Source organism: Juglans microcarpa x Juglans regia, chromosome 3S, assembly GCF_004785595.1.
Source record: "Juglans microcarpa x Juglans regia isolate MS1-56 chromosome 3S, Jm3101_v1.0, whole genome shotgun sequence".
Lineage (NCBI taxonomy): Eukaryota > Viridiplantae > Streptophyta > Magnoliopsida > Fagales > Juglandaceae > Juglans > Juglans microcarpa x Juglans regia.
In genome coordinates this window covers 4,289,071-4,306,851 of record NC_054599.1, presented here as the reverse complement: position 1 = coordinate 4,306,851, position 17,781 = coordinate 4,289,071, and the positions used below count along the sequence as shown (strand labels likewise).

General features: G+C 36.9%; 1 protein-coding gene across 5 annotated transcripts; it reads right to left on the bottom strand.

Moving 5' to 3' along the window:
* Positions 1-6,605: 6,605 nt before the first annotated feature.
* On the bottom strand, positions 6,606-11,585 carry LOC121258512. Of its 5 annotated transcripts, none has more exons than XM_041160043.1 (3): positions 11,422-11,585; positions 7,501-8,464; positions 6,606-7,327 (listed from the first exon to the last, which is right to left on the bottom strand). In XM_041160043.1, the coding sequence occupies exons 2-3, from the start codon at positions 8,436-8,438 to the stop codon at positions 6,853-6,855; spliced, it is 1,413 nt and encodes a 470-aa protein (XP_041015977.1). In that variant the 5' UTR covers positions 8,439-8,464; positions 11,422-11,585; the 3' UTR covers positions 6,606-6,852. The 5 variants fall into 5 exon arrangements, with proteins under 5 accessions (XP_041015977.1, XP_041015980.1, XP_041015975.1 ...); XM_041160046.1 differs by having other exon boundaries at positions 6,606-7,324; XM_041160041.1 differs by lacking the exon at positions 11,422-11,585 and adding an exon at positions 9,621-10,223.
* Between the last annotated feature and the right edge of the window lie 6,196 nt (positions 11,586-17,781).

Genomic DNA, 17,781 nt, shown 5'->3' with positions numbered 1-17,781 from the left:
GCACAACACGTGGACTGAGTACTTGCTTAAAACTACCAATTGTGGTTGTGTCCTTTGTCATACAACCGACATTGGAATCCGTTTGGGTCATTGATGGGGGTTCTTGATTGGCACTATACAAGTCAATCATCGCATATAACTTAGTAGTTGCATCCTTAGTATTAGATTTCGAACCCGCTGCATGAGTGATCATCTGATAACAGATATTCAGCAGACTTGAATATCTATTACAATCTACGCACTGCTCCCCTTTGTCATAGCTGCTGAGCATCAAGGTGTATCTTCTTTTATCTCCTTTTTCCATCGATCCAAAATGTACCTATCTGACAAAGATTTAATCCCGTTACATTTGAATACGACCAAAATGTGCCGACACAATATGCCCTTCATCTCAAATAAACCACAAGAACACTTTGCAGATGCATCTTCCTCAGTAAAGTCCACATAATGCGTCACCAGCTTAGTGAATTCTTCCAAACGAACTTCATCCTCTAGCAAATAGGTACGTACTGCATCATCCCTCTTAAGTAACTTTGGATCCATAACGATGATGCCAGTAACTTGATACTAAACTTCCTTGAATTTAGCATTAGTGTACAAATCTTGAAACCTCTTCTCAATCGGAGATCTAGATATGCAGGGAATTGTGACATTAAATGTGTGGAAGTCCGCGGCATTTTCATTCTCAATTTTTTTTTAATGCGTTCTCAAATTGGTTGACAAACTCTTTCAAGTTTGTTTTAGCATGAACATAACCGTCAAAGAAGACATTCATACTCTCACTCCACTACATCGTACTCATTCCAACACAAAAATACTCTTTCAAGAATGCCGGAACTCAATGCTCACACTCAGTGTATAAAATTTGCAACCACACATTCTCATGCAAGTTGTAAGTGATAATTAAATAATCCCAACATTTCTCAAACTCTTCAACTCTTTGGGTGTCATACACACATTTCATTAGGTCATTTTTCATTCTACTTTTGTATGATTCATAGGAGCCAAACTTTTCAGGAACTTTCTTCAATATATGCCATAGACAAAATCTATGTCGGCTTTTGGGAAAAACAATAGCGATTGCATTTTTCATGACTCTGTCCTGATCAGTGATTATAGCTTTCGGAGGTATACCATCCATGCACTGCAACCAGGTTTGGAATAACCACACAAAGGTCTCGGTATCCTCACTAGAAATCAAGCCTGCTCCTAACAAAATTGATTGCCCATGGTGGTTTATACCAACAAATGGTGCAAAGGGCATCCTATATCTATTCGTCAGGTATGTGGTATCGAATGTGACCACATCCCCGAAATATTTGTAGGTTCCTTTACTACGGGGGTCTGCCCAGAAGACATTTTTTAACCTTCCATTATCATCCAAATCCATCAACGAAAAAAACCCAGGATTTTTGTATTGCATACGTGAAAAATACTCTTGAAGCGCTCCTGCACCACCTGCGCCAAGTCTTAGATGTCTTGCATTGTTTATATAATTATGACAATCTTTTTCTAAAAATTGGAGGTTCTCAAAACCACTCGCACCAACAACAAGAGATCCAAAGTTCTTATTCATTCTAAGACCCTTTTTACGGCATCACTCACTTTTCTATTACATCTAAAGAACCAAGATTTCTTTGGACTGAGGCCGTGGTTATGGATGTTATGAACTGTAGTCAACCGAAACTTTTCCTTAGTTTTTAACGCGTTGATCTTTGCCTTACATTCTGTCTTTCCTGTCGGACGTGGATTGGCGACATTCAAAGTCCTATTCCGGGCCTTCCCACCACGGGCACAAGCAAGGGTGACATATCTAACAGTTTCATCATCTCCCCTCTCAGTCCTTTTTGTCATCACCCCAAATCCGCATTTCTTACCATATTCCTTATAATAACTGATTAAATCTTTCAGGGAATTAAACTCCATCCCGGACTTTGGCTCCTCAATCATATTATCACAATCCAACTGCACATTCTGAGATGACCCGGCATTGCCATCCTCGGTTTCTCGTGGATTTGGTCTATCCTCATTACCTTCTTCAACCTAGATGTACATGGCGCATCAGTTTGACCACCATCAGGTCTATTATCATCTGAACCGACTAGTTTGCTGGAGCGGAACTTGTATTGATGAGATGGCTCAAAGGTTCCATGTCATGCTGAAGTGGATAACCAACATTCTACAAAAAGCACAAAAAAAAAAAAAAAAAGAAAACTGCAATTAAACTTCTGAAAAGAAGCCAACTTATTAAAAATTATACATGATAAATATTACCACTTGTATGTTGATTGGATATTGGTTGCCAACTGGATATGGCAGAAAAGCCTGTGACCACGCAGTCACTGGTCCATAGTAACCATGCATGTAATTTGGGATGTTTGGATAAGTTGATGGTATGTCCTAACATGTCATTAGATAAAGTTATTGATGTATTATGAAATTTCAATATCAACTCAACAAATTTCAATGTTATTGATATATTCAATGATATAACATATCGCAGATGAGGGATTTGAGCTAGATGGTATTAGCGTAGATGGTTGTTCTTTCTCGTTTCCCATGCTGAGAGGGAGACAAATGCATTATAAATATAAATATTATTTATATAACTCAAGTTAATCATTTTTAGATCAATATATAAGAATTAGTATTTTTAGATCAATGTGTAACTAGATAAATATATAGTATATTTAGTATTGTTTCCTTCCTATATATCACAAATATAATTTATGATCTTCTCATGAGGAACAATGGCGCCACCAATGTATGTTCACCAGAACACTAGTTAATGCACATGAGTTTGAAGCTTATAAAAAACATAAAAACAGCTTCCAAGTTCCATGTCATGTTTCAAAGAACTTTAAGCTTTAGTTGTCAAGAAGTTCATTTTTTTTGTAAGTATCAATGCAAAAGGAAAAACCATTAATTCATGATGTTTTGCAAACTTTATGAGTTTGGCTTGCATCTGAGGCAAAAAATTACAAGATGAATGCATTCTAAATTTTTCAAAACCACTACTGAATTTTTGATTAGCAAATGATTTCAATTTTTTTCAGCTTCTTTTAATGGTGTGTTCTGGGTCCCTTTTAATGCATTCTAAATCTTTCAAAACCACTACAGAAATCTACTATCTCCATTAATGCTATAAAAGTAACAATATGATAACTTGTTATTACCCAATGCTTCAAATGATTTTTACTTAGATGATGGCCTGAAGCAGATCCGGCCATGAACTCTGCAGTGCTTGTGTCAAAGTACCCAACAACCTGTTCAATACAAAAGCCATCAATGGCAAAAATTTTAAAATTTTAAAATATCAATGTCTGAAGAAATTTTTGTTGATGAAATTCACCAAGAATGTTCGGAGGAGGACTGGATCTCAACAGAATGTACTTGGTTTCGCTCTCTGCGTTCGCTATACAGCAGGGTGCGAAATCTAAAAAATAAATCTCAACCGAATCAAATAGTTCTTTTTTGTAGGATGTGAAGCGGGATGAACGACGGCGACCAAAGACGCACGACAGCTAAGATGGATCCAACGCACGACGGCCCAACCCACTGGTTTCCCTCTCTGGTTTTGCACGACCTCTCTTGTTTCGCACGACCTCTATGCTTTCCCTTTCTAGTTTTGATCTACAGCATCCAACCCAACGCATATTTTTGGATTCGATTTCACTCCAACACACTACGGCACTGCAAGACGCATCCAACGCACGATGGGACCTCTTTCAGTTTCTTCCTCTCTGGTTTCGAACAAACAACAAGCTTTCGTTTTCGTTCTCTCCCTCTATGCCTTCTTTCTATTTTTGGTTTTCCCTTCTTTCTTCTGCGTTTTTTTTTTTTTAATATTACACGCTGACGTGGCAGACTGCCAGTTCCGAGGCGGGTGTAAAACCCGGTTGTATCTAGAATTATTGTTTTCTTTATATTATAAACCTCCTTGTTGAGCTTGGTAAATTATCACCCTAGCTACTTTGTCAAAAAATACAAGTTTACAGTCTACATTGGAACCCAACCTCATTTTTTGATATTTTTTTTCACCAACCAAGAAATAGAAAGTCAACCAAGAAAAGCTATAACCCCCCGCCAACTGGACCTCCCCGAATGCATTTAATACTAGATTAATTCATTTCTAAACAGAACAAGAAAAAAATACTTTTTGTTGCATTTCCATTGCCAGACCCAACTCAGTCCCCGATCAGTGAAACCATTTCTGTTACTCAACTTACACTAAGCCTTACAATTTACAAAGCATGAACCCAATCATTTGCAGCTCGCAGAGTATCGATAAAGAACCTTATGAAAAAGTACCTACCAAATGAATTGTTGAAAAACGAAGTAGACAACAAAAAATGATCATAATTAAGGGAAAAAAATAAATCAGAAAGAATGAAATAGAAAGGGAGAGGGAGACGGAGTTGTCAGTCGGAGGAAAAAGGATAGGGAGTGAAATCGGAAAGGGAGAGGGAGGTCGGAGGCAAGGAGAGGGAGAGGGAGGAATTTAGGGTTACAAAATTTTGAAAGAGAGAGAGAGGGAATGAAATGTAGAGGGAGAGGGAGAGGAAAATGAAACAGTGTGTTTCATTATGAACAAAAAATGGTGAAAAGCGCACTGTTTTATTAAATGACGTGGGCAGACCACGTGGTAGGACCCCATGTTTTGGCCTATGGCCAAGCCACTAGTCATGTCAGTCACATTCCTGCTAGCCGTGCCAACCATGCCCCATAGCCCAATGTCATGGGCCAGCTTAGGCCACCAAGAGCAAAAACATATCACGGGTCACATTGGTCATGCAAGGCCTTATCATTTTATTATTTTTATTTATTTCTTATTTATTTTATTTAATAATATTCCAAAGGACTTATTGGGAGTTTCCACTTTGTAATTTCTATAAATAGGACCCTTAGGCATTGAGTTAATTACTTTTGATCATTTTGACACTTTTTCCCATTGTGGACGGTTTAGGCTTGTTCTTGTGAACACTTCGGTGCTTTTGCACTTGGGCTACTTGGGTGACATTCGTGAACCCCAAGGAGAGGATCATCACCTTGCAATTCTTTGAATATGTGTTGTTCCATCTATCTATCTTTTGATTATTGTTTCATCATCACCTTAAAATCCGTGGATAGGCATGATTCTATTTTTATTCAATATATTAGGTTTATTCAACTCTTGTGAAATCCGTGGATCAATTGTTGAATTATTATCATTTGGTTCATTCAAGTTCTTAAGTATTATTACTTTTGTTCTTAGGTGTTCTTCATTGAATTCTTGGTGTTCTTTTCATTGTTGCTCTTCCAATCCATCAAAACCTAATTTTCGACCAACTCAAGTGTTTATCCATTTTCCATAAATCATTTGCTCCATACACTTTGCCCTAGCATTAACCCACTTTCCTTATTAGTCACATTCAAATTTGACAATCACTTGCCTTATTGGAATTGCCCTAGCGGCCCACTTCACTTCCCATATTAGTGTTCCTATAATTTAGGAACTCTAATTGCCCGCATCTTTCCATTCCCTTGCTTACCATATTCGGCCATCATAAGCCTTCCCTCCATCAAACCTTAGCCGCCCACCTCAAGGCCTATAAGAAAACTCATTCTTTTTAGGAGTCTTGACTTCCTCACATTCAAATTCAAATTTCAATTCAAATCCCTAAACTCAAGGAACCACTCTTGCCAAATTCAAATTCAAATTCAAATTCAAATTCCTAAACTTAAGGAACAATCCTAGACTTATTCAAACTCCAACTCATCTCCATAATCCAATCCCTTAAATCTCTCAACTTCTTCTAATCCATATAGTCAACTAAGATCATCTTCCAAAACCAAACCACCATAACACTAAGGGTGAACCAAACCCAAAGTCGGCCAACCCTAGACACCAAACCATAGTCCCATTCATCCACATCATCCTCAAACCCTAGCAACTCATGCAAGACTCCAACTCTAGTCCATCTCTTTCAATCTCGAAATCCTCTTTAGCCACCACACAAAACCTTAGCTACACTACTCCATTCAAACCCTAATCATCATCCAAGAGGCCCCAACATCAAGGGCAACCCTCAAGCCGTTCACATTACATCAAACACTCATAATTATCATTTAGAACACTCATTCTATCATCATTATCATCATTCCATCACTCAAACACTAAACCTTCATCAACCTAGGAATCATTCATTGCCATTATTGTTTAAAGACCAAGCAAGAGGGTAAGGTCACTCGGTCATCATCCTCACCAAGACGAGTTCGTGGACTTAGTGTTTAGGGACAAGACCAAAATCCCTAACACCACGACACAGTTACACACCGTTTACACCAGGCACTAGTCGGATCTGATAATTGAAGAGAAATGAAACTTTAATTAAAATGACATTTAATCGTTTACTCATTCTAAATGCTTGAAAGTCCTGTCGTTTAAGTCCCTGTGCACCCTTAATATCATGGATAGAGTTCTGTTCTTTTTTTCTTTTTCATTTGGACGACTGTCAGCAAAAGTTTCACTCTGTTCTTTGCAGCTGGTTGTCTCTAACACCACTACGAAATCTGAAACATCATGAAATTTAACAAAAACACTTGCCCCATCTTTTTTTTTTAAAAAAAAAGAACTCCGAATGAAAACACGACGAAACGTGGGAAGGTTTCTGTCTCAAGCAACATTCCCCCTCCAACATATACACCCATCACATATCACATTTATATGCAAAGGTACAACAAAGAATTTACATTAGACAGCCTAAGAGTCCAAGAAAATACATGCAAATGATATCAATGTAAAGCAGCCACTTTCCCCTTGTAAAAAATCAATCTTCACAACAAACAGAGGGTTTTGATTGAAACTCCTTTCTAGAAAGGAGGTAACATCCACCCAAGGGTCCAACCCACGAGCAAGCCAGCACTGACAATACTCAACCCCAATGCAAAAGCAACAGCATACTTTGCGATATCATGCCTTACTCGCCGATCCTCGACTCTTCTCCCCTTTGTAGCCCTTAGCCTGCTCTTTCGCTGTTTCTGACCTTTGTAAGGCATCCATGGAAGGAACTCAGGGAAGAGAGTGGAAACCGACCCTTCATTCTTCTCAATCTGGATGTAAAGGGTCTCTAGCAGCAGTAGTTGGAACCACTGCTTATAGACAAAAAGTTGGGCGGCTTGTCTGAAAAAGAGTTTAAGAATGTGCTCCTTCTCAGCATAAATCTGCTTTGCTATTGTCTCGGATTCCCTTGCACGTGTTTGTGAATGGCACAGTGCTTCCATTAACTGAGCTTTGCCATGGTCACTTTCAGAAACTTGTCTGTCCTTGTGGTTTCTACTATAACTGCTTTTATGCAAGGCCCACCAAGAATCTTAGCTAATGTGTGAACATATATATGTAGTTCTGAATGCTAGGCTAAAAAAACAAATAATACAATTACAAATATTCCTATAGTGAGTGAGATGAAACAACAAGATGGTGTCATCTCAGAGTAGAAAAATGGAAATCTAAACTAATACCTGAATGACTTGTCAGATCCATACTGTGAACACCCTTCTTCGGAAGAAGCCCCCTGGTATCCATGTGGTTTCCCAGAACCAGGACAGCCCTGCGCATGACTCCTATTGGGAATACCACCAGTTCGGGCCTCCCAACCAAAAGATGACGCCATTGCTTCATCACGGTCAAGGCACCCGAGGTGAGCATATGGGTGCGTCCTAACATACATTTTCTGAGGTGCGGGAAGATCACAATTCTCAATATGGTTATGTGACTTCTTGAGGACCAAGGAGACCAGTTCGTCTTTATCTGTAATTCGCCACCATGGCTCAGGCTTATCACCACCAATCCATGGAGATTCTGGATCTAAACAAAACTCATTAGGTTGTTTGGAAACTGGACAACTAAAAGGATCCATACCCATAAGTTCAAGACATTTCTCGGGATTCTTGCTACATAGAGCCTTTACCTCTTGCTCTCTGACTTCAGGAGCTTTATTCATACAAATGGCAGAAACTCTACATTTCATATCAAGAGAAGAATCACAGTTGTCCTGATCGTCAAGATGAATATTGTCTCCTTTTAGTGGGTGGACCTCATCAAACTTTGTTGTTGATTTCACAGTGTCAACTCTTATGGAATCAACTCGGGCCTCTAAGTCGCTTAACTGTTCATATGTTAAACCCTTTTGGTACCCATAGCTAGAATGTAATTGGAGCCACCATCTTGTGTCATGGGGTAGATTGGAAAATGAAGGGTTCCTGTTAAGGGGCATAAAACCCAAGGCAGAGTGATCTTGCCCATCGTCTGTATTGGTAGGTCCAGCATTAACCTGTTTGGATGTTGAAGATGATGACTGGCAGCAGGTGAACTTGGGAGCCCTTTTGGCATCTTCTTGGACGAAGTACCGATTAGCTGTTTTCTGCCATGCAGTTCTTGCTTCTGCTGCTGCCATCATGCTCCCATTTTTTGACCCATCTTACTCTGTGAAAGTAGAATTTCTTAAAATTTGATGAAGAACCATTCAAGTACAGCCTCGATGAGAACAAAGTTTCTTGTCAACTGAACATAACTTAGACAAAACTAGCACCAGGATATATGTTTTCACAGTAGAAATGCCTACTCTCCCAATTCAAAACCCCCAACCAACCCCAAGGGGTTGGCCCAAGTGGTGAAGGCCTTGGTCTTGGGGTATCACTCCCTTCAAGGTCCAAGATTCAACACCTCATGGGTGCAAACAATCATTTGGGGCCACAGCTCCTGGTGAAATGCCAGCGATTTAACTAGTTCCGTGCAGGGAAACTTCTGAGGGTGTGGTGCATGGGACCGGGATTTACTCTACAGGAGTGGGTCCGAAGAGTTCTGCCTTGAAGAGGTTCCCCGGCATAAAAACTAAAAATAAAAACCCCCACCCCTGAAGAATTAGAAAAGAAACAAAATGCAAAAGCAAGTATACAAGATGGGGTTCTAAGCTTCAATGAAAAAAAGTAAGGTTTTAGCACATGGGACAAGCCTTTAGCTTTCTAAGTTTGGGCTATTGTTAGACCACACCAAACCATATTGTTTCTTTAAATGCATTTGACCATAACTGTAATGATTTTTTTTCAGCATATTTGATGAGTAGCCACGAATATAATGTGCTATTTTTCCAACTTTTCTACAAGCTCTAGCTCTCTCCAAGCAGAAAAATCTTTTGGTAGCATGGTGAAATTGATAAAGCGGGAATAAATCCATAAACTTCTTTAATTACTTTCAAAGAATGAGTTCCTCTAGTTTTCTTGGTTCCATGCCTACTGAATACACAAGTAATGTTCCAAAATGAAAAAGAAAAAAGCATTCAATCTACTTCCAGTTACATAAATTCCAATCCTCCTCGATGTTTCCCTCTTAGTCATCATGTTAACTTCATAAGCAAGACTGAAATCATAGAAATGTAACCATCTCTCCCATCTCTATCACCTACCAGTTCTCCAATGCAGCCATGTTGCTCCTTGCTCAATTAATGTTTAACAAACTACTAACTCTTAACCAGATGGCATCATTCATTACAGAAGATGCTCTGTTAGACTAAGTGGAAGAGAGTGATTCAATAAAATGGAGTTAAGCTCTCTCAACCAGAGTTTATAATGTATGGCCTTACAAAGCTGGAAGTCCTTCAGCATCCTAGTAAAGCTGGCTTTTCTCACCAGCCAAGCGCCAGCCAAACACTTCAACCACGGCCAAGATGCCTCTCTAGTGAAGGATCTTCAATCCCACCACCAAATCCTTGTTATAAGCCTCAAAAAAGCGAATAAGAACTCTATCATAATCTTCACCACATAAGAACCTTCCTTGGAAAGCCAATCTCTCGTAAAGGAGAGATGGGTGCAGACAATATGACATTCAAACCAAATTCTAATAAAGAAACTCCCATTAGCAAAATTTCTTCTCTCTTTAAGTGAATGACATGCTATGTTCAGTTACAAAAAATAGACAAAGAAGCTAAGACGGGGTATCACTTAAATGAAGCAAGATTAGATGGCTCTAAAATTAAAAAATATGATAGTAGTAACGAAAGCTTATTAATTTCAATACACTTTATCCAAAGCAAACAGAAGATAAGAAGCATTAAATGATCCAAAATAGTTGTATACATGGTCGAGTTAATAGTAAAAGCTAGTATTGTACTAAAAGTCAGCTCTAAAGGACATCACTAAGAAAAGTCAGTAGTGCATGCAGCATGAACTTACCCAAAAAAAAAAAAAAAAAAAAAAAAAAAAAAAAAAAGGGAAAAAAAAAGGGAAGAATGAAAAAAGAAAAGAAAAGAAAAGACACTATACATTAAAAATCCATAACTAGAGCGAAAGGGGTTGAGAACAAGAATTTCCTTTGAAGCATACTGCTCAGACTAAAGATAGAAAAATACTTGGTTTGCATAGAGATTATACAAAAATAAACTTACAAACCGACATGAGTTAATATGATACGTTAGATAGTAAAGTTCCCATTATACAAAATAGATATGACGTTCGTCAATTTGTAAGTTTGCTTTTGTTAGATCACTTTGTAGATATAGAACTTTTTTTTTTTTTTTGACAAGTAGATATAGAACTTCTTATATACTCTTAATTAGATACCAGGAAATAATTGGGGTTGAGCATTCACCTTGAAAATATTAGCCTGATATGAAACTAAATAATTTTCCACCCGAGAAGAGAACGAGGCCTCAAAGAACTAGACAAACCCTTTAATATTATGACTTTGACGAGCCAATGGACACAGCGAAAAAGTACTCACTAGAGAAAAAAAAAAATCTACAAAGGACATATGGAATACCTTCATGTCATAAGAAATACCAATGCAATTATTAAATCACAGGATAACCCACCTAATGCTCACAGTTCATGGATCTTGTCATGAAAGCAAATGACTGTTATTTCAAAAAAAGAAGAAGCTTCATATCGAATAAAGATAAAAATACGTCTTCTGCAGAAAGATCGCGGAGTGAAAGTTTCCTCTTTCTCTCTCTCTCTCTCTCTCTCTCTCTATATATATATATATATATATCAAATTGTCTAAATTCATCCACATCCTTGTATCTGAAAAAACACAACAGACTAGAAATACGGTATCTACAAAGAAACAGACCCAAAACAATCAGCACACAAAGCAACCCGAGGAAGAAGTGATACATTAAAGTTGAAAATACCAGAAATGGAAGCAATCCAACAAGAAGATCACAAAGAGAAGCTAAAATGACACACGAAACAACAGTTCAACTCTAAAAAAATTCCCATAAAAGCAAGGAAACAAATGTAAACTTCAGAAAACACAAAAGGAAAACAAAAGACAAGAAATTAACAAAGGGAAGATAGGGAAAGACGGAGACAAACCAAGAGAGGGACTGACAGAGATTGGGGACTGCAATGGATAAAGTTTAATGGAGATGGGGAAGTAAGTACGTTCGCATCGATCTGGAGTGCTTGAGATCCAGAGGAGGAGAATCGACGACAAGGAAAGGAAGAAGAAGATAACGATTGTCAGAGAATCCTTGGCGTTGGCTCTCCTTTTTTTCAAGTCATCATTTCATTGTCCGTTACCAGTTGCACAGACAAGCCTTTTTTTTGAATATCCCATCAATCAAACGCTATAAATATGGTGAGAGAAGAAGGATGCGGCGTCGTTTAGTACTTTTAGTGGGGCTACACTGGGTGTACTAACGGACAAGACCCTTCATCTTTGATTATTATTATTTTAGATCCTACGTCAACTTTCCTAATTATTGCCGCATAAGAAAATCACAGCTGATAATTCAGAGATTCAACGGCAGGAATCGAGCGTCCTTCACTCAACTAGTGGAACTTTTATACCCACCAGCGAACAAACATTTTATTTAAAGTTTTGTTAAGTATAAATAAGTTTACATATTAATCTATATATTAATATTATTAAATTTATATTTTAAATTTAAATTAATATTATTTTTAATAAAATTTAATTTTTGATCAATTATATTGAATGAGTGTGAATATTAATATGTAAAATTATTTACAATTAATTTTTCTTTTTATTCAAGACAAATGAAAGTCATCCAAATTTTTTAAAGAAATGAGACTGTAAAATTATTTCTATTATAAAATATAGTTGATATTGAGTAATGTTTCGTATAAACCTAAACCTCTTAAGTATATATATAAATTTAACGTAAATCTTTCATAAAAAGTGGACTTTATTAGAAAAAAGTGAGTTTTTACTTTTTATTTTTATTTTTTATTAGAATTTACTTTTTATAAAAGATTACGCGAGATTTGCTCACTTAAAGCTTATGCAATAAGAGAAAATCGAGGTGGAGATCGAGACAGAATTTGGAGAAAATTCAAGAATATTATCATTGATCTGAATATGTATTTACACAAAGTATTTATATACTAGAGTAAAATTAACTAAAGCACATGCTACCTTACAGTGCATGTGAGTGTAGATGATTTAAATAAAACTTATACAATATATGATGATAGGCCCCCCTAAGCTAGAATGTGAAGATTAATAGCATTCTGCTTGCGAAGAAGACTAAAAAATCTATCTGAAACTAAAGGTTTAATAAAAAAATCTACTAATTGATGTTCAGAAGAAACATAAAAAGTTACAAGATTATTATTTTGAGCCATATCTCTAACTAGATGACAATCTATTTCAATGTGTTTAGTTCTTTCATGAAAGACTGGATTAGCTGCAATATGGAGTGTTGCTTGGTAGTCACAGCAAAGAACTGGTATTGAAGAAAATGAAATCTCAAAACATGGAAAAGAGATAGTAGCCATTTGATTTCACAACAAGTAGAAGCCATGGGCCAATACTCAGCCTCTGCAGATGATCTGGAAACAATGACTTGCTTTTTGGATTTCTAGGAGATTAAAGAATCTCCAAGAAAAAAGACAAAAACCAGTAACTGATCGTCTGAAATCTGGACAAGTGGCCCAATCAGAGTTACAAAATCCTCTAAGTTGCAAGGAGGAGTTGCTAGGAAAGAATAAGTTTTGTCCTGCAATAGCTTTGATGTATCACACAACTCGGACTGCTGCATCATAATGTGATTGATGAGGCTGATCCATGAATTGACTCAATATTACAACAGAAAAAGACAAGTCAAGCCTAATAAGAGTCAAATAAAGAAGAAGACTAATTAATCTTCTATAAGAAGCTGGATCATCAAGTAAAGAACCTCCAGAATCAGTTTTGGATAGTCTTAAATTCTGATCTATTGGATTGCTAGCAGGTTTAGCAACTAATAAACCAAAGTCAAACAATTTCAAGTGCACACTTTCTCTAAGAAAGAGATATGCCTTTAGCAGATCGTGCAACTTCTAGGCTCAAAAAACATTTCAAGGTACCAAAATCTTTCAACTTAAAATGCAAATTGGGAAAGTGCTTGAGATAAAAAAAAAAAAAATAGACTAAGAATGGTTAGAAGCAATGACAATGTCATCCACACAAACCAACAAGGCTATAAAAGAGTCACCAAAACACTTGGTAAATAAGGAATAATCAGACTTTAATTGAGTATAAACATAAGCAATCAGTGTGGATGAGAATTTAGAGAACCATTGTCTAGATGCTTGTTTTAGGCCATATAAGGACTTGAGCAATTTATAAACCCGAGTGTTTCTAGATTTAGAAAAATCAGGAGGAAGCTTCATATACACATCTTCATCCAAATTACCATGAAAAAAATGTATTATTGACATCCAATTGATGCAATTCCCAATTATGAATTGTAGCTAAGGCAAGAAAACAACGAACAGTGGTCAGTTTGGCAACTAAAGAGAAAGTATCAAAATAATCAATCACTTCTCATTGTGTATATCCCTTTGCAACCAACCGAGCCTTAGACATTTTCAAAGTGCCATCAGATTTCAACTTGCATTTGTAAACTCATTTACAACCAATTGGCTGCTTGCCAGGAGGTAACTCAGTTAGGATCCAAGTTTTATTAGCTTCAAGAGCAGTGATCTCAGTTGCTATTGCATCCCTTCAATAAAGATATGAAATGGCTTGGTAAAAGAATTTGGGTTCATAAAGTGAATCAACAGAAGAACAAAAGTGTTTATAGGCGTGTGAAAATTTGGAATATGACAAATATGAAAAAATAGGATAAGGAGTACCTGATGAAGAAGAACCATCAACTAGAGGAGATGTAGTAACTTTTGTATTTGAGATCAAGGAACAATGATAATGCTGCAAGTAATCAAGTGCCTTTCTATTTCTTGTATATTTTTTGATAGAAACTGGAGGTGATGTATTTTGAGTGGAAGCAAAAGAAGTAGGAGGATTGAGAGATCCAGAAGTGAATGTAGATGAAAGAAAAATATCTGAAAGGGGGATTGGTAAAACAGGATCCAATGAAGAAGTATGAGGATTCTGTTTTTCCAAAGATAGGTGATGATATGGAGAATCTGGTTTAAATGGAAAAAGTTGTTCATGAAATATGACATCTCTAGAAATGAGAAAATAGTTTGTAGCCTTTGATACCAGTAGGATATCCAAGAAAGACACAAACTTGACCTCGAGTAGAGAACTTGGTGGACAGAGAATTACCAAGTGAGGAAGTATAACAAAGGCAACCAAATGTTTTAAGGTGATTATACGCAGGTTTGACAGAAGAAAGTACTTCATATGGTGATTTGTTATTTAAAACAGGTGTAGGTATTCTATTAATGAGGTAAACAACAATAATCATACAGTCACTCCAAAATTGTAAAGAAATATTTGATTGAAAACGAAAAGATCTAGCAACATTAAGAATATGTTGTTTTTCTTTCAACAATAGTATTTTGTTGAGGAGTGTATACACAACTATATTAATATACCCCTTTACTAGCAAAAAAACTTTTCATATCAAATTTCAAACCATTATCAAAATGGATAGATTTGATTTTACAATTAAATTGAGTCTCCACAAGAGTTAAAAAATGATTGCAAATATGATCGTGTTTCAAACTTGGGTTTAAGCAAATATATCCAAGTACATCGACTGTAATCATCTACAATGGTAAGAAAAAACCTAAAACCATCATATGAAGTGACTAAAAAAGACCCACAGATATCACAATGAATTAGTTCAAAAATAGAACTAGTAGTAGAAGAACTTCAAAGAAAAGGAAGTATTTTCTGTTTAGCAAGTGGACAAATATCACAAGGAGTATTATTTGTACTTGTAGAACAGGAAATATCAGGAGCTAAAGCACGCAGTCTAGAGTTAGAAATATGTCCAAGTCGACAATGCCAAAGATAAAAATTGTTTGTAAAACTTGTGCATAGCATTACTCTTTGACGTATTATATTAACTCATTTAATTTATTAATTTGCTTTTACAAAATCTTTTTGTGAATATAGCACTTCTTGATTTTATATAAACACTTTTATCTTATAGCAATAATATGCGGTGGCTTCAGCATGAGAACATTGGCTTTTTTAGTGAGCATTTTCAAGAAATTCTAAATGCAGTGCCCCTGGCGTGGAGTCTTGGCAGACACCTTAGGTGGCTTTTAATGAAATATTATTTCATTAAAACCTTCTAGGCAAGAAGAAATACAATGAGGGATTCAAAATGTGAGAATTTGAGGTTTAGTGAAACAATACGTAGTGAGGGATACTAGGATATGGGATAGGCTCACTTCACCCTAATTCACATCTCTCTCCATTGCCCTAACTCGCACCCATCTGCATTGCCCCTTCAAGACTTGGTCCTTCATTTATGCCAATGATGTTCGAGCTGGTGCCGATGTTAGGTATTATAACGGGTTGTGTTGAAATACATAAGGTGCTAGCTGGAATTTAGAAGATAAGTTAAACACTTCGAGGGGTTACTCTCCAGACTAATAAGTTGCAATAAAATATTTGATATATTTTCATTCATTTTGATAAGTTAAATACAACTCAAGAATAACAGACTTCAACCCAAATCACTACAATTAAGGAACAACCCTAACACTACAAAAGACTATCTACTACTGATCCCTTGCTAACAAATTGCCTAAGACTCATTCCACTAACTAATTGCCCAAAGACTCGGACTAACAAAATACCAATTTACTTAAGCCAACTGAATAACTCATCTACCAACTATGGCTACAACTCATTCAAGTAAGCCTTAAGCCCACAAAAGCCCACGAGTACATGACAATCCCTTCCCCATCAGAAGACCTTGCCCACAAGGTCAGGAAAATCCTTAAACAACTCTCGATATGTGACCCACTAAGTATCTTCAATCCCTAACCCCTAACATTTGACCAGAAGCTCGATCACAATGATGTACCCTTTCTTCTTCATGCGCCTTTCCAAGATCTCTTTTGGTGCAGCTCGCAACCCACCATCTTCAGCCACCGGAGGTATGGTCGATATTTGCACATTTTGATTTCCTAACTTATTCTTCAAGAACGAAACATGAAATACCAGATGAATGCGCGCAACAGGAGGAAGCTCCAATCAGTAGGCAACGCAACCAATCCACTCCAGGATCTTGTAGGGACCAAAAAACCTGGGCAAAAGTTTCAGATTTCTTTGACGAACAACAAAATGTTGTTTATATGGCTGGAGCTGAAGGTAAACTAAATCTCCAATTTCAAAACTCTTTTTCGTACGTTGTAAATTCACAAATTGTTTCATCCTTTCCTATGCATCTTGTAGATTCTCTCGCAAAAGTTGAAGGATTTGATCTCGAGATCTCAGAGTGTCTTCAACGACTTGGACAACAGTTGTACCGAGAGAATGCAGAAACAATGGTGGAGGTGGATACGTATAAACTGCTTCAAAAGGAGTCATTTTTGTAGAAGCATGCAAATTCTTATTATACCATCATTCTGCCATTGAAATCCACCTTGACCATTCTCTAGGTTTATCTCCTATCTCAAGTAATGCTCTGCACATTTATTCACAATTTCGATTTGGCCATCCGTTTGAAGATGATATGTCGTAATAAACTTAATTTCTATGCCATGTAATTTGAACAGTTCCTTCCAAAACAAACTTGTAAATGTTGGATCCTTGTCACTGACAATAGAGCTAGGCATACCATGTAATTTAAAAGTCTTTGCAATGAAAATCTAAGCTATTTTAGTTGAGGATGCGCAATAGGAATGAAATGCTCATACTTACTTAGGCGATCCACTACGACCAAAACAATAGTAAACCCATGGAAAGGGGTTAGCCCTTCTATAAAATCCATAGAAATATTAGAGCACGCCCTATTGGGAATGGGTAAAGGTTGGAGCATACCTGTTGGCTTGATATTTTCAGTTTTATTACGCAGACATCACATTCATTCTTCAACCCTTTCCAATAAAAACTCGCCCAAGCCCTATGAAGAGTTTTATGGAGTCCATAATGGCCTTCTTGAGGTATGGACTAAATGGAGGATCTGCTACTTCAGATTAGGATCATTGGCGATGTATAATCAATTCCTGTAAAACAACAAACCATTTTTGATATGATACTTAGAGTCATCGAGCACCTTACTTTCATACGTCAAAATCAGCTTTTGTAAATCTGGATCTTCTCGATAAGAAGCACGTAAATCTACTAGCCAAGTGGTTAAGGGAAATTATATGGCTGCTAGGTGAGCTGTTGATTCATCAAACTTTCTGGATAATGCGTCCTGAGTGTTAAATACTTAACTAAATTAGTATCTAACAGTTTTGAAGCTTTTGGATCAATGGTTGGGTTTTTAATAATTTGTATCAGAGCATGGACCACATCACGAGTTCAAGTCATAGAGGGGTTGACCTATAGACTGGATTAAAATGCTTTGGTACTATGTATGAACA